Here is a 23,195-nt window from a genome sequence, read left to right as displayed (position 1 = left end):
TAGTAAACTGAAGGTAATTTAACTTTTTGAGAATTTACTTTTGGTTTTAATTTTCTTCTCAGTGGCATGGAACATTGTGAGAAATTTGAAATTTCGGAAACTAGTGTGAACAGAGGGCCAGAAAAAATCAGACCAGAATGTTTTGAGCTACTTCGGGTACTTGGTAAAGGGGGCTATGGAAAGGTAGGAAGTATTTTTGAAATAAGAGCTGTTGTCTGTTTGGGTAGGTTAATTTTTGGTTGGGGGATAGGTTAATTTTTTTTTAAATTTTTATTAACATATAATGTATTACTTGCCCGAGGGGTACAGGTCTGTGAATCATCAGGCTTACACATTTCACAGCACTCATCATAGCACATACACTCCCCAATGTCCATAAACCAGCCACCCTATCCCTATTCCCCCACCCCCAGCAACCCTCAGTTTGTTTTGTGAGATAAAGAATCTCTTATGGTTTGTCTCCCTCCCTGTTCCCATCTTGTTTGATTTTTTTTGTTCTCTACCCCCCATAACCCCCCGCCCTGTATATACTCGTTCAGCAGTCCTCGCTAGCTGTCAGCAAAGGATATGATCGCTTAATCTGATACTATTTGGAGGATGTACAGAAGTTCTCTTCCTCCCAACATAAACATAAAAGACTGACACATAATAGGCACTCAGTCAATATTTGTTGAATAAATAAATAGACAACGTTGCCAGTCAAAGTCTGTTATTAGAGGAATCCTTCCTTCTTTTGATTAAAGGGTATCTTCTATAGGTATCCTCTTAAAAAACAAACCATTCCTTACTTTTAATGGGCATGGCATATTGCTAAATGTTACTGAGATCTAAATCTGAATTGGTTTTCTTTGACTTGCAGTATTTCGAGGTTTAGAGTTAGGGAAGCTGAAGAATCTAAGGGAGAAGAAAAAGAAAGAGAACTGCTTAGCTTCATATTTTGCCCACGTCTTTCTAACTTATGACCTTATCTTTATGTGTGCTGCCCAGGAAAATTTATACCTAGCTATTCTTTATCAAAAGGTAGAATTTGGGGACGCCTGGGTGGCTCGGTTGGTTAAGCAGCTGCCTTCGGCTCAGGTCATGATCCCAGGGTCCTGGGATCGAGTCCCGCATCGGGCTCCTTGCTCGGCAGGGAGCCTGCTTCTCCCTCTGCCTCTGCCTGCCTCTCTGTCTGCCTGTGCTCGCTCGCGCTCTCTCCCTCTGTCTCTGAAAAATAAATAAAATCTTTAAAAAAAAAAAAAAAAAAAAAAAAGGTAGAATTTGGATAACATTTTAGTAGTTAAGTTTAAGAACTATTTATGCTACCGTGTAGTGTTAATTTTTTCATTGCATGACATTTGTAGTTTCTTCTTAGGCTTAAGGACACATTCTGATTTGTTCTAATCATCTTTTTTTTTTTTTTTTTTTTTTAAAGATTTTATTTATTTATTTGACAGAGAGAGATCACAAGTAGGCAGAGAGGCAGGCAGAGAGAGAGGAGGAAGCAGGCTCCCTGCTGAGCAGAGAGCCCGATGTGGGACTCGATCCCAGGACCCTGAGATCATGACCTGAGCCGAAAGCAGCGGCTTAACCCACTGAGCCACCCAGGCGCCCTGTTCTAATCATCTTGAATGTGGAACACATGCACTTTGAGTCTCACATTGTTTTAGCTATTGCATGATAAAGTTTTATATAGTTAGCCATTTGAAGGAATAGGTAAACAGTAATTCCTGTCAACTATTATTAAAGTTTTATGTGAAGCAAGAACAGTGGCACTCCTAGAAGAAATTTACAAAATAATTTATAATTTTTACTTTTGGTATTCTGCCTCTGAGAACCCTGATTATAGCTTTTTCCAAGCAAACTTGGATTTTGTGTATAAAGTTATATAGATTGTTCATTATTAGATGATCACTGACCGACTTGGCCACCAGATGTCAGCAGACCAAATAGAACAGTCCCATGTTTCACAGATTTCATTACTAAAGCTTTAATATAGTCTGCTCTTTCAGCTTATCATTTTTGCACAGTCTTTGTGTTACTAGTTTTTATTTTTTTTTTTTTTTTTTTTTTTTTTTTTTTTTTTTTTTTATTTTTTTTTAAAGATTTTATTTATTTATTTGACAGAGAGAGATCACAAGTAGGCAGAGAGGCAGGCAGAGAGAGAGGAGGAAGCAGGCTCCCTGCTGAGCAGAGAGCCCGATGCGGGACTCGATCCCAGGACCCTGAGATCATGACCTGAGCCGAAGGCAGCGGCTTAACCCACTGAGCCACCCAGGCGCCCTGTTACTAGTTTTTATAAGAATATAAACTGTTGTATCTGTTTTCTATAAATAGGAATTAAGGGAGTGTGACTAACCTAGTTTAGCTTTTAGTAACTAACACTTTTTTATTTTTTATCCAGGTTTTTCAAGTACGAAAAGTAACAGGAGCAAATACTGGGAAGATATTTGCCATGAAGGTGCTTAAAAAGGTGATTCCTTTCCTCCTTTTTGGTCCTTTTTCTTCTTCTTCTTCTTCTTCTTTTTTTTTTTAAGTAGCTCCATGCCCAGCATAGGGGGTGAATTCCATGACCCTGAGATCAAGAATTGCATGCCCCACTGAGCCAGCCAGGCATCCCTCCCCAACTTTATTGTTAACTGCTATAAAATCCACATTTTGGCCTAAAATTCTCAGTCAAGAAAATCTATAACACAATACTACAAGTCCTCTTAGAATGTGAGGTATGTTTCATTATTGGTATTCGTGTTTTCTGCTTAGTGAACATGGAGAGGAGAGCTCTTTTAATTTTCCTCTGAGGTAACTCTTTTAGCTCTTTGTTCTGGTCTCCATTTCTAAGTAATAGGCAAGTTCTGCTGTCACTTAATACAGCAGTTTTAGAAATATGTATTGATTTCCACTCTATTCTCTTTTACTTCTTCCTCCCTTCTCCCAATATTCTGATTTTGCTTCATTTTCTTTGAGTCTACTGTTGTCTTCTCATGCCTTCCAACAACTCTGTTTAGGTCAGTGTTCTATGGTCCCACTTACTAGGTTGTCTATCAGTTCCATTTATTTTCCTGTAGATATACCATCAAAACCTTCTGTCCCCCATTCCTGCCTGTATTGGTAGTTCTGGAGGCATAGCTGCCATTATTGGACTTTGGTCACAATCCTTGGAATCCCCTTGGCTTCATCAGTGTTAGAGTCTTTGTGTCCTGGATCCCATATCTTCCTTTATCATTGTTAATTCCCTTGTTCCCTCTTGTGGTGACCATCTACCAGTGGCTTCCTGAGCCAAAGGCAGACACTTAACTGTCTGAGCCCCCCAGGCACCCCCAATTCCCATTTCTTTAGAGATCTATTTTTCTTATTTATTTATTTATTTGTATATTTAACATCTTTAAAAAAGAAAAGACTTTATTTATTTATTTGTCAGGGCTGGGGAAGAGAGCACAAGCAGGGGAAGAGGCAGGTAGAGGGAAAAGCAGGTTCCCCGCTGAGCAAGGAGCCAGATGTGGGACTCAGTTCCAGGACCCTGGGATCATGACCTGAGCCAAAGGCAGGCACATAATGCACTGAGCCACACAGGTGTCCCTAGAGATCTATTTTTCTTTTAAAATATCTAAAATTTTCTTTAGTTTCTGTTCTGAATTTTCTACAGTGGTGTATTTATCTTCCTTTGATTCTTATTATTTTCTTTATTTTTACTCTTTGAATCTTGAGAGTTCCAGTCCTTCAATCTGTGGGAAATTTTCTTATATGATCTCTGATAATTTCCCCCTCTACTGTTTTCTCTTCTTGGGTTTATAGTTAGTTGGATATTGGACCTCCTGGACTGATCATCTGTTTTTCTTATCTTTTCCATTTGTCCGCTTCTTTGTCTTTTTGTTTACTTTCTGAGATTTTTCTAGAAATTTGTTTTCTAATCCTTTTACTGATTTTTTTTAAGCTGTAATATTTGTGGTTCCCCAGAGCTTTGCCATTTTTTCCCTCTTATTTATTTATTTTTTTAAAAAGATTTTCTATTTATTTGAGATGGAGCACAAGTGGGGCAGATATCAGAGGGAGAGGGAGAAGCAGACTCTTAGCCGAGCAGGGAGCCTGACATGGGCTTAGTCCCAGGACCCTGAGGTCATAACCCAAGCTGAAGGTAGACACTTAACTGACTTTTTCTTTTTATAGCAACTGTTTTATGAGTACATTATCTTATCTTATTCCTCTGAGGGTATTAATGATAATTCTTTGAAATGTCCTTTTTTTCTAGGCATTAGATCTCTTTTCTAAGTTCCTGTTTGCTTTAAGTTTGATTTAGTCTCTTTCTTCCATGTCAAAGGTCTTCTTTAGATGCCTGGTGTCCTTTACTGATTGTTCATATTTAAGAGTGAAAATCTGAAAAGCTGATCATAAGTTCCATCTGTGTAGGAAGGCATGTGGTTAGCTGGCAATTGACTGAGAACCTCCAGATATCATTTTCTGTAGTCAGTTGGTGCTGACAAAGATCCTCTATTCTTTTGCATAGAAAAAGCATCCTGGAGCTGGATGGGAGAGAAGAGATGAAGATCTTAACCTTCCAATACGCAGACCTTCACTGAAGTCAAGTTTTTCCTTTAGCACTTCACTCTGTATCTGATATTTCACTCTTTTTTTTTTTCTTGGAGAGTACACCTTTCCAAGTGTTAGTAATCTGCCTATTTTTAGTCCTCTACCTTCTGCCTTCTGCAGTCCCTAATGACTTTTTTTTTCCTTTCTTGCTTTTTATTTTTGTCTCCAATTTTTGAACCTACTAGGGTTCTATAGATGGAATCAACTTCTTTTGAGTTCTCTGTGCAGGCATTTAGGTTTGATCATATTCTACTCCACTGAGTCATGTACCATTGCTTTAAACCACTCTGTTTTCTTTACCTCCTGATGTGTGGAGTTAAATGCATTTCCTAGTTTTATTGAAAATGGGTTATGTGTGTTTGGTTTCTTGTTCTTTTTGTTTGGGATTAATTTCTGAGAAGATCACACTGTCTTAAAACAAGTCTTAGTAGAAAACTGTATTAAGAGACAATCAAAACGACTTTTAACAAAAATTACAGGGTTTGTAATACTTCAGTCTTTATCTTCCTAATTTTTACTTAAGCAATATACGTGACTTATTAATTTAAAAGCTGAGGAACAAATATGACCACAACTTTATTGGTGACTGTCTTTTTTTTTTTTGTTTGTTTGTTTATTCAGGTAATCTCTACACCCAACGTAGGGCTTGAACTCATGACCCAAGATTAAGAGTCACATGCTGTTCTGACGGAGCCAGCTGAAATCACCCCTGGTGATTGTCTTAAAAGAAGCAGTTTAGATATTCTGAACTTCACTTTCTATATCAATAAGTCAGTATTAATCTGCTGTCTGGCTTTCCCATTGGAATCATTTGAGATTAATGATGGAGATAATATAATAATGCTTGTCCTAGAAATGTTGAAAGAAATACTGGTCAAGATTCTTAGGTTAATTTATTCCTTTTGATATATTTTATAATCAAGGCTGACCATAATTAGTCACAGTTCTGTCTTAAGTCAAATATGTTTCTGGCATGGGCACCTTAAATGAAAAGAAGAGGGTGTTGTTTTTCTACTGATGGTGGATAGGCACAGAGTACTGGGAAATCCATAGACTTATATCTAAGACCTAACTTGATTGCCTCTCCATGTGCTTAGTTACCACTCCTTCCCAGTCTCAGGGTTTTTCTTTCCCCAAGCGTGGCTAGAAAGTCAGATGCTGTTTCATGTTTTCCTTGCTGTCCCTGAAAACAAGCTCACAGTATAAATAATGAAAGTGAAGAGGTGCTAGGGTTAAGTCCAGAATTTTAATTCCTAACTAGATAAGATGACAGATTGCTGCCTTCGAGCTTCTTTATTCTGATTTTATTATTATTAACCCTCTTGAACTCGGTATGTAGTAAGAACATGTCTTTTTCCAGCCTTGAAGATGAAATCAGAGTAGAACCACATGTCTCTTTATCTTAAATGGTGTTTACATCTGGACAGTTTGTCTGAATTTTTCAGTTATTCTGGGATTTTTTTTTTTTTTTACAAGAATGGTACTACTTGGGTATTTTCTCAGGGTGAAATGTTGAGGAAAAGACTCTCTTTCCTACCAGTTGCAACAAAGATGTACCCTGGAAGCAAAGTACTGTTGCCCATGGCATTAGTTTAGCCCACACTGTAAATTTTAGACTGTTTGGCTAAAGGCTTGTGGTTAACAGATTGATCATACTTGTTTCATTCCTTCTTTTATTGAATCAGTTGAGAACTGGTAATGTGCCAGGCATTATGCTAGATACTAAGATTTAGGATTTGAGGCAAATGTGTTCTCTCCCTCTCACTCTGCTTACCATATAATTCAAGGAAAGAATTGTTAAGCTTATTCTTACAATTTTTTTTTCTATCTTGTGGTCAGAATCCTTTCTACTTTGAGGTTGAAACCTCCCTCAGTATTTATCATTCTTTTTTCTCGCTCCTAAGCCTTGTCATCCTGTATATCTTTGCTGTCCTTATATTAAATAAGTAATCAGTAGCCTAGCCTTCTAATTCCCTGATCTCAACTCTATCAGCTTTCACCTCCATTCCACTTTACCAGCCCCCATGGCTGTATTCTCCACCTCTGAAGTGTTGGACTATAATAGAACAATAACTTTCTCACTTCTTTATTCTCACAATGGTTGGTCTTTGGCTCTCAACCTTTTAGTTCTTTGACCGTTTTGGGTTTTTTTTGCTAAAGTTCTTGACCCCCTTCTTATTTCACTTTATTCTGAATCTGGTGTAATCAGCATGATCTGCCGTTTTAGTTCTTGCTAGCCCCATTGACCTTATTTTTAGGAAAGTCCTACTCCTAATAGTTCAGTTGTTCATACTCTTTTATTCTTTTATCTCAGCTACTGAACATTGCTGGCAGAAATCACATAAGCTTATAGATTGCTGCTAGGACAAATTAATAGTACCCAAATCATTTGGACCCTAAGTATTCATCAGCTGTTTCTCTCTCTCTCTTTTTTTTAAAGATTTTTTAATTTATTTGACAGAGAGAGATAAAGAGGGCACAAGCAGGGAGAGTGTTAGGCAGAGGGAGACGGAGAGGCAGGCTCCCTGCTCAATGTGGGGCTCGATCCCAGGACCCTGGAATCATGACCTGTGCTGAAGGCAGACACTTAACAGACTGAGCCACCCAGGTGCCCCACCAACTTTTTTTTTCCATGTTACCAGACAACTTTCATTTTCTATAACTGTTATCAGTCCCTCTTAACTCTTTAGTACACTGCTTCTTCCTATTTGAGGCTGTCACATGTGATTTCCTTCCACTTGCTGTTCTGATCCCTACCCCTCATACCATATTAATCTGCATTTTTACTTGTCTTTACTTCTTTCTCTCCAGTGTTTAGTAGGAGATGTAGTCCTCCTCCTTTTCAAGGTTAAGCCCTCTGCTTATGTTTTGGATCCCATCCCTTTCTGCCTGGTAGGGGTCTTTGTCACTTCTTTCTGTTTTTCCATCCTCTTTTCTGACTTCTTTTTTTGTTTACGTATATTGGTGCTTTTTCCATATTTAGTAAAACAGATCCTTCTTTCACACAAAGTCTTTCGATAGCGTCTACCCTCTTTGCTTTCTTAGCTGAATTTCTTGAGAAGTCATGTTTTATTATTTTTTTCATTCACTCTATTTTGACTTAATGACTCTACTATTTCAATGAAACTCTTGTCACCACCAATCTCCTAATGGCTGAATTCAGTGGTCTTTACTTAATTCATCCTTAATTTACCTCTCTGTTACATTGAAGCTAAGAAAACTGTTTTGTTTACTTATGTGATTCTATTTACTAATTTTTTTAAAATTAAAGATTTATTTATTTATTTATTTGACAAGTAGATCACAAGTAGGCACAGAGACAGGCAGAGAGAGAGGTGGAAGCAGGCTCCCTGCTGAGCAGAGAGTGCAATGTGGAGCTCGATTCCAGGACCCTGAGATTATAACCTGAGCCAAAGGCAGAGACTTTAACCCACTGAGCCACCCAGGCTCCCCTATTCAGTTGCATTTATGTATTTCTGTTGTGTTCACAGTTTTATTTCCCTCCCCCATCCTTGTTGATTTAATTTTATTTTTGGAATATATAAAACATTAGCATGGTTCAGAATTCAAAAACCCCCATTTTATAATCACAATAATATTTGATTTAGGTAAGAGAAAAAGAAAAACTTTAGGTAAGCTAAAAGCGTTGAGGCTTTACTCAGAAGGTGTTCGCAGAAGTCTAGTCCTATTACTTTTTTTACCTTTCCACTGTCATTAGCTTTTGGTTTATCTTAGTTATCTTATTGAAGATATAAGGAGATACATGTACATGTTCTTATCTCCCCTTTCTGACACAAAAAGTGGTATACTATATAATACTGTTATGCCATGTGTGCTCTTTTGTACTGATTTTGGTTTTGTTTTGATTTCACAGAGAAATTCCCTGTTCTTTTTAAAGCTTTTTTTACACATTAGGTCGATAGTCTATAGGTTTTTATCCAGTATTCTATACTTGGCCATTTAAGTTGTTTTTAATATTGCACTTTAATAATATTGCAACTACTGATCTTGTGTGTATGTTTTTCATGTTACTGGAGATGTACCAGAACTTAGTCCTAGAATTTAGAGCGTACATATCCAAAATAATGCATCATTTTCCTAAAACTGTTTTGACTTTCATTACCTGTTATTGAATGATAACCATTGTCCTATTAATTATGCAGAAACCGTGGTATCATCATTTCTTCTCAACCTAGTCAGCAAGTGCTGATGATACCTTTTCTTTTTTCCCACCTTCCTTTTTCTTTTTTCTTTCTTTCTTTCTTTTTTTAGAGAGGTGGGGTTGGGAGGGGTAGAGGGAGAGAATCTTAAGTAGGCTCCATGACCAACATGGAGCCCAATGTGGGGCTCAGTCTCACCACCCTGAGATCATGACCAGAGCCGCCAAAATCAAGAATTGGACGTTTAACTGACTGAACCACAAGTGCCCCCCACCTTCATTTTTTTAGCTACAGGTCTTACTTAATTTAGTTTACTGTTATTAGCCCCCCAGCTAGTCTCATTTCTTCCCTAAAACTCCGAACTACTACTAAAACTGTCTTAAGGCCAAAGATTACTCATTTTCAGAACCTTAACATTTTTCCTCTGCCTCTGAGATAAGATTCAAGTGCTTTTTTTTTTTTTTAAAGATTTTATTTATTTATTTGACAGAGATCACAAGTAGGCAGAGAGGCAGGCAGAGGGAGAGGAAGGGAAGCAGGCCCCCCGCTGAGCAGAGAGCCCGATGTGGGACTCGACCCCAGGGCCCCGAGATCATGACCTGAGCCGAAGGCAGCGGCTTAACCCACTGAGCCACCCAGGCGCCTGATTCAAGCGTTTTTGCCTGGGTACCTAGGCCTTCCATTTCCTGGTCTCCACCTACAACACCAGCCTAATGTCTAGTCACTTCTAACCATATTGAACTACTTATAGATTACCTAGACATGTCCTGTCAAGTCTGTTTTGCACTGGAAATGCTTTTTTTATCCTCTGTGTTTCATTTTAATAATTTTTCATGGTACAGTTTAGGTATTGCCACCTCCCAGTACACTTCTTGCCATGTTAGCTGTAGCTTCTCTCTTCTCCCATAGCACCTTGTGTTTACCTGCATTGACTTCTCTCTCTTCCCTGACACTTTGGACTCCTAATAGCTGGAGACTTCTGTTCGTTCTTCTTTTTATTACAGAGCCTGGAGCATAGTAGACATAGAATAATTAGTGAACATATGAATAAACTTCATCTGTTTACATTTTTTAAAAAGGTATCTTTAGGTTATGTTCAGTGCAAAAAATCCAAACAGTGCAGATATATATAAGAAGTGAATGTCTTCCATTACTCCTATCTCAGTCTCTGGTGAGAACTATAATTAAATTAATTATATTAAATATTAAACTATTGGCAAGAAGAACACAAAATAGAATTTCCAGTTACTATAGAATAAAAATGTCTACTGTTTTGTTCTTATAGATCATCTCTTTTCCTTTAGGCAATGATAGTAAGAAATGCTAAAGATACAGCTCATACAAAAGCAGAACGGAATATTCTGGAGGAAGTAAAGCATCCCTTCATTGTGGATTTAATTTATGCCTTTCAGACCGGTGGAAAACTCTACCTCATCCTTGAGTATCTCAGCGGTCAGTACACTCAGTTTGGTGTAATTATTTGCCTTTGCTCCAGAAACTGGGTTAAACATTATTTTCCAATGGAAAAAATGCTTTTTCCCCAATGTGATTCAATAGTTCTTAAAATTGACAAATACATTGACATAAGAAATTTAGATGTGACCATGTGTTTCTTTTTGCGGACAAATATGAAGAGATTTAAAGGTTAGGTTTTTTCCCCCATCTGTGAAATTTTCTCTTAATCCTAATCCCTTTGTAATCATACTTAAAATAACAAACACCTAATTGATACAGAGCCATCACATTGACTGTGCTGGGGTAAGATACTATAATTCCAATGAACTATCAAAGCATTTCTTTTTTTCTTTTTTTTTTTTTTTTAGATTTTATTTATTTATTTGACAGAGAGAAATCACAAGTAGATGGAGAGGCAGGCAGAGAGAGAGAGAGAGAGGGAAGCAGGCTCCCTGCCGAGCAGAGAGCCCGATGTGGGACTCGATCCCAGGACCCTGAGATCATGACCTGAGCCGAAGGCAGCGGCCCAACCCACTGAGCCACCCAGGCGCCCTATCAAAGCATTTCTAAACTCAAATGGAAAACTTACTGAGAGTATTTAAGATACTGAGTATTTTCAAAATTGCATCTCTAAACAGAGTTTTTTGGTTGAATGTAGCTTTTTTGTTAGACTGCGCAGTTTACATAGGAAGACATCCACAATTTCCAGGGATTACTACCTCCTCAAACCTTGTTGCTTATCATTTCTAAATCACAGGTATCTATTACCAGCCAAGATATCTGAGTTTTCTGAAAAAGAGGTTCCACAATGGCCTGTAACATGGAACAGAAAGATGCAGAATTTAGCAACTTTTTTGTGACTGTGTTGCCGTTTTTTGAGTAACTTTATTTTGACAATTTTGGATTTATACAGAAAAGTTGCATAAACAGTACAAAGACTTTCCACATATTCTTCACTTAGATTCCCCAAGTGTTTTCATTTTACAGTTGTTTTGTTTCATCCTTTTCTCTCCCTATGTATATGTATATGTATACATATATATGTGTGTGTATATATATGTGTGTGTGTGTATGTATATATATATATACATGTATATGTATAAACACACTTTTTTTTTCTGGATTGCTTAAGCGAGTGTTTCAGACATGATTTCCCATTACCCCTAAATGCTCCAGTTTATATTTTCTAAAATTAATGACAGTATCTTAACTCTACTAAAATTATCAAAACTGGAAATTAACATTGATACAGTAATATCTCTCAGCTCCCTTTAACCTAAACAGTTCCTCAGTCTTTATCTTTTGTGACCTTAACATTTTTGAAGAATATAGGCCAGTTATTTTGTAGAATGCACCAATTTGGGCTTATCTGATGTTTCCTCAAGATTAGATTCAGGTTATGCATTTGGGGAGGACCATCGAAGTGACATTGTGTCTTCTGTCAGATCAGGAGGTACATGGTGTTATATCTTTGTCCCATTGCTGTTGATGTTCACTTTGATCACATTTATAAGGTGGTGTTGGCCAATTTTTTCCTTGGAGAAGTTTACCCTTTGTAATGAATAAGTATCTTGAGATACTTTGGGATTATTGAAATATCTTATCTCTCATCAAGCTTTCGTATACAGTTTTAGCATTCATTGATTCTTGCTTGAAACAATTAACTGTAATGTTTGCCAAGTGATTTTTCTTATTCCATCATGCCTCATTCATTTATTTGGCATTCTGCTGTAACAAAGAGCTTTTCCTTCTCTCCCATTTTAAAACCTAATTTATTGATCTCTTCATTGATTTACATAATTGCGGGCTCATGTATTCTAAGATTATTCAATGGAATATAAGTTGTTATTATCTTGATATTCAAAACAATGCCATGCTTTTAATAAAGCTGCTGCTAGATTAATCTAGATTAAGAGTTCTGAAAATATGGAATAAGGGCATTCACTAATTGTAATTTGTAAGGGTGGCTTAATTATATACTAACATTTTTCTGCTTAGGATAAAATGTGAGAGAACTTTTAACCAAGATTACTTTTTTAACCTCAGGTCTGGAATCTTTTAACTATTTTGAAGTTTAAAGATGTAAAACCTAGAATTCCAAAACATAGTTTTTACATAAGAATAAGAACACTGCAAAAATAGAATCCTGAAGACTTAGTTTTAAACCTATAATTTTTAGGATCTGTTTTTTAGTTTTAAGGAACTGCTATCTTTTAACTGTAGTTAAAAGAGAAAGCACAACATTCTCATTAGAAATGGGTTGAAAATGAAAATTGTTTTATTTCTAAGCCCTTTTCTTTTCCTTCACAGGAGGAGAATTATTTATGCAGTTAGAAAGAGAGGGAATATTTATGGAAGACACAGCCTGGTAAGTGAAATTTTTACAGTTGCATGGATTCAGGTAATGATTCATATAATTAAAAGCAAAGCCCTTTTCCCACTGTGGGCAGCCAAATGATTCAGTAAATTGTTCTGGAGCCAGTCAGTCACTCAGGACTTCAAGGGGGAGAAGTATCTTTGGGATGGGGCAGATTTTGGAGGTCACATCATTCCTTTGCCCCCAGGCCTTGGGTGGAACGCTCTTCACGCCAGTTCCTAACAGAACCATTCTCACTGGGGCTTTCTTTCCTTGAATTGGTAAGCTGCCTGCCTTGGCTGTGGGTGAGTGTGGTTTTCCGGTGAAACTTTATGTCTGGAACAATGGAAAGTATCAGAAATCATCTCCTCTTTTTTTTTAGACTTTCCAGTTCCCAAGGTGCAGTCTTAGGGAGGTGATAAGCCGGCACACATCATCTGTGGATTGATTCTATGGCCAGGATGGGATCTACCCTTATATTTCTTAAGATGGCATCTGCTTCAAATTAAAAATATACACATCCTTTTGTGAGATGACAGTATTGGGTAACAATAAATCAGTTTATCCTACACATTAATTGAATAGAAAACACTTAAATGTTTTTTTCTACTTTAATTACCAAACTGCATTCCATTGTTTAATTTCAGGCCTTTTCTAACACAGAAGCTGCATTTAAGAGCCTTAGGGATGAAGTACCCTTTTTTGGAGGAGGCTCTCTGAGCCCTGTTGGAGGCTGTATTTGTGGTCCTGCTGGCTGTGAAACTGCCTCAGTCCTCTAGGACACACCCTCTCCATCCTGGAGTAATCTGCAGGATTGCAACATTGTTATGCAGCCAGTATTGCAGTGCCTTGTGCTTTTCGAATCCAGACAGGGTTGACTCAGCCCTTTATTCTTTTGAGGTAGATAAATTTGAGTGTCACACAGTTTATAGTTGTGGGCTGGCTGGCAGGAGGGAGGGCAGATACTGTGGGCATGAACTGTATATAAATAATGCAGCTGTATTAAGGGATGAGTGGGCTTCTAAGGGTCAGATTATTTATAAGGTATCTTTCGAAACTAAGACTTGATCTCTGAGAATAACAAAGTTCCTGTGTCCTATGGGATTTTAAAATTGGGGGTGGGTGGGAGAAATTTGCTTTGATCTGAATGACTATTGTCCTAATTCCTATTAGGAACAGAACAAAAGCCAGTGACAGTTTGGCATATTCTGGACTTTTTTGAAATTAGTAGTATGTTCTAAAGAAAACATTTTATAGTTTCACTAAATAAGTGAAACATAAATGTCACCATGCCTTTTGGCAGCATCCTATGCCATCTCTTTCCCCCATCCCCACCCCCATCCCCACTAATTTGGTCTTTGGTGCATGTCTATTTCTTTCAAGGAATTTTGCTCCATACATAAACTGCTTTGAATATATTACTCTTTTTAATTTTATTAAATCACTTTTGTTTCCAGCTTTTATTTGGCAGAAATCTCCATGGCTTTGGGGCATTTACATCAAAAGGGGATCATCTACAGAGACCTGAAGCCGGAGAATATCATGCTTAATCACCAAGGTGGAGATATACCGTAAACAATTCTATAGTAAATAATCATCTTAAAATCCTCCCACCCAGGTCATGGTCGTTTTCAAAGCCCCATAGTCATGTAACTTCTGTTATACACTCCTCCCTCACAATTTATGGCATCATAATGCTTGCTGAGATTTAAGTATTTAGATAATTGTGATTGATGAGATTAGAGGAAGTTAGGAATAACTAACCACTTAACTGTGTTTTCTGGTTTAATCCTTGCTCTTTATAGCTTATCATTCTTTTGGAATCTTTATATAACATGTGGTGAGCCAAAAGCCAGTCCCAACTTTAGTTTTGGTTTGTCCCTTAAATTGGAAAGTAGATCTTAACCCTATAAATTGAGTTTTCCTTAATGAAAAAAGATGCATAAATATTAGAAGCAGTACTTTTTATGATAAATTTTATTAATGCTGTAGAAAAGGATTAGAATTGAACCAAAATATTTGATGTAGCCTTGGAAAGAAAATGTTTAGTAGGCATCAGTTTATTCTTGGTGTTCATAACAACAAACATAAAAAATCAGAAAGGCTCATACTCTGTGCAGCTGTACGTAGAACAGACTGAGTCTTGATTACAACTACATGCTGCTAGAGACAGTTTGATTTATGCAAGAGTAATCTGGGCTCAGTAGACTTCTCAGGTCACTCATACCCCAAAGGAGCAACCAGCCAGCCAGGCTGTTGGGGTGCTGTTGGGGTGCCTTCAATGTCTACAAAATGATACATGAGGTAGTTAAGGGTTTTAAATTCTTGGACAGGAAATGGTATGGACAACTGATGCTAATATGAATATGTTTCAAATTGTGCTTTTTTTCTCGTTTTCTGTTTTTCTTTTCTTTCTTTTTTTTTTTTTTTAGGAGAAATTCTACTTAACCAAGCACATCATGGGAATATATGTATCTCTGTCCCTCCCAGTTCCGCTCCCATCCCCCCACACTTGGATTCTGATTCTGAATTCTAAGGCAAAGGATAGAATAGGGAAGTGACTAGTTAACTTCTTTGATCCATAATGCTGAGTGTGTCAGGTGGCTCTGTGAAGATAAAGGTCATATTTTTTTGTATGTCAGAGTATCAGTAAGCCATTACCTTTTCTTTTCTCTGAAATAAACCTGGAATAGTAGGGTTCCTGGGGTGGTTGAACCACTCTATATCTAATAACATTTTAGTAAAGCTAAGCTTGAACTGCAATGTTCTTTGTGTAAGGTGGTGAGTTTTTCACTTTTTGGATTAGAGCTGACAGTCCCTTGCCATAGCAATTTCATTTCTTTTTCTGAATTGGCAAGTATTAGCAGAATAAGCCAACTTGTTTCATTGATTTTCTGAGACCATTTAAAAAACTGTCCAGTCACAGTTCACTGTGGTAAAAAGTTATATATTTGAAGTATAGTGTCAGACTTTTAAATGATGCAACATATCTTTATAAGGGTTTGTGTACTTAAACCAGACTTTTTTTTTAAAGATTTTATTTATTTATTTGATAGACAGAGATCACAAGTAGGCAGAGAGGCAGGCAGAGAGAGTGAGAGGAGGAAGCAGGCTCCCTGCTGAGCAAAGAGCCTGATGCTGGGCTCGATCCCAGGACCCTGAGACCATGACCTGAGCTGAAAGCAAAGGCTTTAACCCACTGAGCCACCCAGGTACCAGACTTTAGAGAATTTTTCTTGAAGGCTTGCTTTCTCAGGATGGTAGAGGATTCTAGGTATAGGTAAAGATAGAGCTTTGGAAAAACTGTTTTACTTTTTTCTCTATTTTCCCTTTATATTATATCATTGGCCAAAAATGACTGTGTTAGCTTTAAAAAGTTAGCATCCCATATTATGGATGGCACCTTGCTAGTTGTTTGTATCTTCAACAAATATTTAAGGCAGAAAATGTTAAATGGAAGAATAGATTATTGTCTTCTATGATACATTCAAACACTGCACATGCTTAGAATTCTCAGAATAACCATGCTGTGATCTTTCATTGTAGGTCATGTGAAACTAACAGACTTTGGACTATGCAAAGAATCTATTCACGATGGAACAGTCACACACACATTTTGTGGAACAATAGAATACATGTGAGCTGCATGTTGCAAGAAATATAACTGGTTTGGGGGGGGTGATAGCTAACTTTCACCTGGTTTATGTAGGGCCATTTGGCTCAGTATATTGTTTTTAAACTTCTAATTCAGATGATATGCAAATGGGTGAATTTTTTAGGTGTATTATTTTTCTCATTGTAGGGCCCCTGAAATCTTGATGAGAAGTGGCCACAATCGTGCTGTGGATTGGTGGAGTTTGGGAGCATTAATGTATGACATGCTGACTGGAGCAGTAGGTGCACAGTTAAAAGCTGCATGTATTATGGTCTGTGCTGAGTAGTTATTAAATCATTATGGCAAGAGACCTTTCCTGTGCTTTTTAAAAATGTTACTGATGGAGTTATTTAAAAAAAAAAAAATTAACACTAATTGCTTTATTGGTAGTAGTATGGGCCCTTTACTTTTAAAAACATTTTTGTTTAAATGATCTGTCATGTCAGTCCTGTGAAATAGGTATAAAAATAGATACTGCCCTTATTTTGTAAAAAGAGAAAGTAAAGCATAACACAGGGCTCACCTATTACCACACAAAGTTAAAAGTGGAAACCCAGTTTCTTCTGAGATGTTACTATTTCTTCTGTCACGTTGCTTAAAAACTATAGATCTTTAGCAGTCAGCCCATATCACAGCATACATTTCTGATCTTTATGCATAACGGACTAATTTAGGAAATGGATGATTTTAATTTTTATATGCTAATTTTTCACACTCTCTTCTACTCGTAGCCCCCATTCACTGGGGAGAACAGAAAGAAAACAATTGACAAGATCCTCAAATGTAAACTCAATTTGCCTCCCTACCTCACACAAGAAGCCAGAGATCTGCTTAAAAAGGTAGGACACGAGGGGCGCCTGGGTGGCTCAGTCGGTTAAGTGTCTGCCTTTGGCTTGGGTCATGATCTTGGGGTCCTGGGATCAAGCACTGTGTCAGGCTCCCTGCTTAGCAGGAGTCTGCTTCTCCCTCTCCCTCTGCTCTCTTTCTCTCTCAAATAAATAAATAAATAAATAAGTCTTAAAAAAAAAAAAAAGGTAGGACATGAAATGATAACCCTCAACTACTGGAATTTAAATAGAATTGAACATACATTTAATTTAATTTAATTTTTTAAGATTTATTTATTTGACAGACGGATCACAAGTAGGCAGAGAGGCAGTCAGGGAGGGGGAAGCAAGCTCCCTGCTGAACAGAGAGCCCGATATGGGGCTGGATCCCAGGACCCTGGGATCATGACCTGACCTGAAGGCAGAGGTTTAACCCACTGAGCCACCCAGGCACCCCTGAACATACATTTTAAATAAAGGATCATATATATTAATCAAAAAACCTACAGTTTTTACAGGTAAAGTACACATTTTTTAAAGATTTTCGTTCCTTGGGGTGCCTGGGTGGCTCAGCTCGGGTCATGATCCCAGGTCCTGGAATTGAGCCCTGCATTGGGCTCCCTGCTCAGTAAAGAGTCTGCTTCTCCCTCTCCCTCTGCCCCTGCCTCTCCCTTGCACCCTCCCCGCTGCCTGCTGCTTGTGTGTGCTTTCTCTCTCTGTTCTCTTTCCTTAAATAAATAAAAAAATTTTTTAAAAATATTTTTTTTTCCTTTTTATTCCCAAGCAATATTTAGTTATAATTAATAAAGCCAATTTTCTCAAAATAGAGAAGCAATATAGAAAAGCAAATTCTCTGGGCGCCTGGGTGGCTCAGTGGGTTAAGCCGCTGCCTTCAGCTCAGGTCATGATCTCGGGGTCCCGGGATCGAGTCCCACATCGGGCTCTCTGCTCAGCAGGGAGCCTGCTTCCTCCTCTCTCTCTCTCTCTCTCTGCCTACTTGTGATTTCTCTCTGTCAAATAAATAAATAAAATCTTAAAAAAAAAAAAAAATCTTTAAAAAAAAAAAAAAAAGAAAAGCAAATTCTCTAAATAAAAAATAATCAATTTGACTAAGGCTTATCAATGTTTTGTTTTGTTTTCCCTCCTTAAAGCTGCTGAAAAGAAATGCTGCTTCTCGACTTGGAGCTGGTCCTGGGGATGCTGGAGAAGTTCAAGTAGGGATTGGCCTTTTTGGTGGTTTGAAGGGAAGATAGAACTAATTTTATTTATTTGTGAGGGTTGTGTGTAGTTGTTTAAAGTATAGCTTATTTGGGGGGGGCACCTGGTTGGCTCAGTTGATTAAGCATCCAACTCTTGGTTTTGGCTCAGGTCATGATCTCATGGTCTTGGGATCAAACCCTGTTTTGGGCTCCAAGCTCTGCGTGGAGTCTGCTTGAGAGATTCTCTTCTCTTTCTCTCTCTCCCCCTCTGCCCCTCCCCGTACTTGTGTGCATGTTTTCTCTCTCTCAAATAAATAAATAAAATCTAAAAAAATAAGTATAGCTTATTTTGTGATTTGTAACTTCAAACAGACAGTTAATTTGTCAGTCCAGTGAAGTCTATTCACCTTGACTTTTCTTCCTGTTCTTTTTTTCTAGGCTCATCCATTCTTCAGGCATATTAACTGGGAAGAATTGCTGGCTCGGAAGGTGGAGCCCCCCTTTAAACCTCTGTTGGTATGTATACATGAAAGCATATACTTTGAGGGATCTGGTATTTTTTTAGAATAAAATCCCAGGGGCGGCTGAGTGGCTCAGTGTTAAGCTGTCTGCCTTTGGCTCAGGTCATGATTCCAGGCCCTGCATCCAGCTCCCAGCTCCATGGGAAGCCTGCTTCTCCCTCTCCCATGCCCCCTGCTTATGTTCCCTCGCTGTCTCATTGTCTGTCAAATAAATTTAAAAATCCTTAAAAAAAATAAAAAATAAAAAATAAATAAAATCTTAGATCATTCAAAAACATTATGTTAATATAAACCATTCAGAAAACTTTGGTTTATGTTCTTCTCAGACTCTATTCTGTATAGTCTTTTCAAAGACTATTGCCATCAGCAATTGATGAGTGTATTAACTATTTTTAAGTCGGTTGCCTAAGACAACTAAATATTTCAAGTAGTTAGAACTTCTTTGCTTTGTTTACTTGATTCAACCATTTTTATTTTTATGGGGTATAACTGTTTACTCTTTTTTTTTTTCAAGTAATCTCTATATCCCACATGGGGCTCTAACTCATGACCCCCAGATCAAGAGTCACATGTTTGGGGTACCTGGGTGGCTCAGTAAGCTTATGCCTTCAGCGCAGGTCATGATCCCATGGTCCTGGGATTCAGCCCTGAGTCAGGCTCCCTACAAAGTAGGGAGCCTGCTTCTACCTCTGCCCCCTGCTCACGCGCTCTCTCTTTCTCTCGCAAGTAAATACATAAAATCTTTAAAAAATAAAAAAAATTAAAAAAATAAAGTCACATATTCTGACTGAGCCAGCCAGGTGCCCTTATTCTCTCTTTCTCTTTCTTTCTTTTTTTTTTTAAAGATTTTATTTATTTATTTGACAGAGCATTCACACGTATAAGCAGAGGCGGCAGCAGACTCTCTGCTGAGCAGGGAGCCAGATCTGGGGCTCAGTCCCAGGACCCTGGGATGATGACCTGAGCTGAAGGCAAATACTTAACTGACTGAGCCCCTCAGGTGCCCTTATTTTTTATTTCTAAATAAAGTTTAGTTGACATATAATAATATGTAAGTTTCAGGTATACAGCATAGTGATTTAACAGTTATATACATAACAAAATGTTCACCAGGTTAAGTGTGGTTACCCTCTGATTCAACCCTATTTTGAATTTGATTTTCTGGGAATTTTCTTCAAAATACAGCATATGTGTGTATTAGTTTGCTAGGCCTGCTGTAATAAAGTACCACCAACTAGGTGGCTTACACAGCAGAAGTTTATTATATTACAGTTCTGGAGACTAGATGCCAACATAATGTATTGACACACGTGGTTCATTATGAAGGCTATGAGAACCTTCCTTTCCACTCTGTGCCTTTCTCCTAGCTTCTGCTGGTTTGCTAGCAATCTTTGGCCTTCTTAGCTTTGGCCATGCTAGGCTTGGAGCCCATAGGTGACTTCACCCGATCTCTACTTTTATGTTTGCATTCTCCTTTTGTGCATATCTGTGTCCAGATTTTCCCATTTTATCATGACTGAATTAGGATCTTCCCTACTCCAAGATGGCCTCATCTTAACCAATTTCATCTGTAGTGACCCTCATTCAAATTAGGTTCCGTTCTGACTTCAACATATGAATGTCAATGGGGACACAACTCAAACCATAATACTATATTTATTAGTAAATGAGTTAGTGTGTTAGTTCTTGTCTTTCTTCCACCTCAGAATTTGAGAAAATATAGTTTCTTTTTCTCTTTCTTGGGGTGAAGGTGGAGGAGGAGGAGGATAATGATGATGATAATTTGGTCCTGGAGCACAAGGTGACTTGCTTTAAAATTTTCATATATATAATTATAAAGGAGGATAATTAACTTTTATGTACCAACTATCCAGCTTGTCAGGTCATCTTGTTTAAACTTAAACAGAACTGCTAGTTATCATCACAACTAAAAAGCTGACAATTTCCCCAATTTCTTTTGTTTTCTTTTCCTCCCTATTGGTTTGTTCTAATAAGGATTCAGTCAAGGTCTGTACGGGTTGGTTATTTTATCTCTTAGGTCGCTTTCCATCTGTAGATACCCCCATCTCGATTCCTCTCCCGAGTACTTACTGAAGAAACTGGACCATTTATCCTATAGGGTTTCAAACTTTGATTTTGTGATTTTAATCCATAGTGTCATTGATCATACTCATCTCTTCCCTGTTTTTCCAAAAATTGGTATTTAGATTTAGATATTTAATCTGATTATTTATTTGATGGAGAGAAAGATCACAAGTAGACAGGCAGGCAGAGAGAGTGGGGAAGCAGGCTCCCGTGAGCAGAGAGCCTGATGTAGGGTTTGATCCCAGGACCTTGAGATCATGACCTGAGCCGAAGGCAGAGGTGTAACCACTGAGCCACCCAGGCGCCCTGCGATTAAACTTTTGATGTTGTATATTTTGGTCAGGAGGCATAATTTGTATATATATATTTTTTTGTTGTTGTTCTGTTTTGTTTTTCATTGATCATTGCCAACATCAGTGATTCTTAGCTATGGTCAGTTTGGCAAGGTTTGGAGACAAGTTGTCACTTTTTGGGGAGGGGATGTTACTGGTTTGCAGTGAGTCGAGGCCAGAGATCCTGCTAAACATCCTCCTTTATCAAGGACAGGGCTCTGCAACAGTTATCAAGCCCAAAATGTCAGTAGTGCTGAGATTCAGAAACTCTAGCCTAGTTTCAGGATTTCATTAGTTTTTATAAAATGTCTTATTCTAATACTACTATTGATTCCTCATTAGTGAATTTTTCCTTAAAGAGAAACTTACATTGTTCGTACAGGAAAGGCAGGATAAATGTTTCTTTCCCAGTTTCCGAAATAATCAATTAGTTCTTCAACATCTTCCAAAATTGACCAGTGAATTCTGTGATTCTTTTTAAGTTAATTATGAGCTTTAATATATTTGTGTTTTAATCCGCTGCAGTAATTTTTACTGATGCTTAGTTTGTATCATCTTTTGACACTAGGTGCTTCTTCATGTTGGTTCCTTAGCTCTTTTGACATGACCACAAAGTCTGATATTGTGCCAGAGAGCCCTTAGGAATTAAACAGATGTGGTAGTTAGATTTAGGTGATGTTTTTCATAAGAAGATGTACTCATGCAGAGCAGAACATCATTTTTGCTCCTTGAGAATGTAGTAGGATGAACCAAGCTATAGGAAGAAATTTTAGAGCATTTTACAAATACGTTTTGTGTTAAAACTCTGCCTCAGTGGTTTCTCGGGTTTATTATAAAGTGGCCCGCTGAGCAAATTATCTCTAATAGGGAATTTAGCCAGTGGACTAGGCACACTGAAATTTTTTAAGTGGGGAAGATTGATATTCAAAAAAAAATTTTTTTTGACATTCAGATTTTTAAAAAATATGATGAGTATGTACTAAAATCTACTTTAGTTATATGCTTAAAAATTGAAGATGCAATTTGACCTTTGAAACTTTCCACCTGGAGCCACCTGGGTGGTTCAGTTGGTTAAGCATCTGCTTTAGGTTCAGGTCATGACCTTGGGCTCCTGTGATTGAGCCCTTACATTGGGCTCCCTGCTCAGTGGGGAGTCTGCTTCTCCCTCTCCCCCTGCCCATCCCCAACGTTTGTGCTCTCTCTAGCGTGCGCGCTCTCTCTCTCTCTCTTTTTTAAAGATTTTATTTATTTTTGACAGAGACATAGTGAGAGGGGAACACAAGCAGGGGGAGTAAGAGAGGGAGAACAGGCTTCCCGTGGAGCAAGGAGCCCAATGCGGGGCTCGATTGCAGGACCCTGGGATCATGACCCAAGCCAAAGGCAGGTGCCTAATGACTGAGCCATGCAGGCACCCTCTCTCTCTTTCTTTCAAATAAATAAATAAAATCTGTAAAAAGAAACTTTCTATCTGTGTTTATTCTTCAGTCTGTTCCTACTAAAACTGTGTGATATTTTATTATAGTCAAGCCCTCTGAAGAGTTTTAACTAGAGCCTTCTCTAATGCAAGTCATGCATTTGATTGATATGTATAATATAGACTATTCATTGTTTTCTAATTTTGTTTTTCACAAAGCAATCCGAAGAGGATGTGAGTCAGTTTGATTCAAAGTTTACACGTCAGACACCTGTTGACAGCCCAGATGACTCAACTCTCAGTGAAAGTGCCAATCAGGTCTTTCTGGTAAGTGAAAGAATTTCCATGTAGCCATGAGAAATTTAAGTATTAGGGTGGACCCTTTTCAATAAGAAAATTCAGTTTGTTTGCCTTGCAGTTGATATAGATAATCTTAGGTGCTATTTTTTATTAAGTTAACTTGGGTTTTTTAAGTTTTCTGACTTGCTAAGTTAGAAAACTGATTCCCATAATTCAGTGTTCCATTTCGGCATTTAGAGTAGGACTGTATGGTTCTTTGGAGTATATGATTCCCTTTTACATGGGCCGCTGACTTAAAATGATGTTTGCCTCGGTATCTCTATTGGAA

The 23,195-nt window shown here is 37.9% G+C and overlaps 1 protein-coding gene across 15 annotated transcripts in view; it reads left to right on the top strand.

Annotated features, from left to right (window-relative positions):
- RPS6KB1 (ribosomal protein S6 kinase B1) overlaps window positions 1-23,195 on the top strand; it is a 43,570-nt gene that overhangs the window by 9,159 nt on the left and 11,216 nt on the right. For 5 of the 15 annotated variants that reach the window (XM_032322838.1, XM_032322833.1, XM_032322835.1 and 2 more), the window contains exons 3-13: window positions 63-183; window positions 2,384-2,452; window positions 10,028-10,175; window positions 12,489-12,546; window positions 13,992-14,092; window positions 16,081-16,171; window positions 16,337-16,460; window positions 16,921-17,028; window positions 18,168-18,230; window positions 18,654-18,731; window positions 22,787-22,894. In XM_032322838.1, coding sequence (XP_032178729.1) covers window positions 63-183; window positions 2,384-2,452; window positions 10,028-10,175; window positions 12,489-12,546; window positions 13,992-14,092; window positions 16,081-16,171; window positions 16,337-16,460; window positions 16,921-17,028; window positions 18,168-18,230; window positions 18,654-18,731; window positions 22,787-22,894 — 1,069 coding nt within the window. Of the gene's footprint in view, window positions 1-62; window positions 184-2,383; window positions 2,453-10,027; window positions 10,176-12,488; window positions 12,547-12,742; window positions 12,816-12,916; window positions 13,430-13,991; window positions 14,093-14,966; window positions 15,624-16,080; window positions 16,172-16,336; window positions 16,461-16,920; window positions 17,059-17,291; window positions 17,331-18,167; window positions 18,231-18,653; window positions 18,732-19,603; window positions 19,670-22,786; window positions 22,895-23,195 lie in introns of those variants that run through there. The other 10 variants (XM_032322834.1, XM_032322840.1, XR_004280896.1 and 7 more) reach the window with 10 other exon arrangements.

The sequence above is a fragment of the Mustela erminea genome, chromosome 18, assembly GCF_009829155.1.
Source record: "Mustela erminea isolate mMusErm1 chromosome 18, mMusErm1.Pri, whole genome shotgun sequence".
NCBI classification, from domain to species: domain Eukaryota; kingdom Metazoa; phylum Chordata; class Mammalia; order Carnivora; family Mustelidae; genus Mustela; species Mustela erminea.
This window is presented reverse-complemented; position numbering and strand designations above follow the sequence as displayed.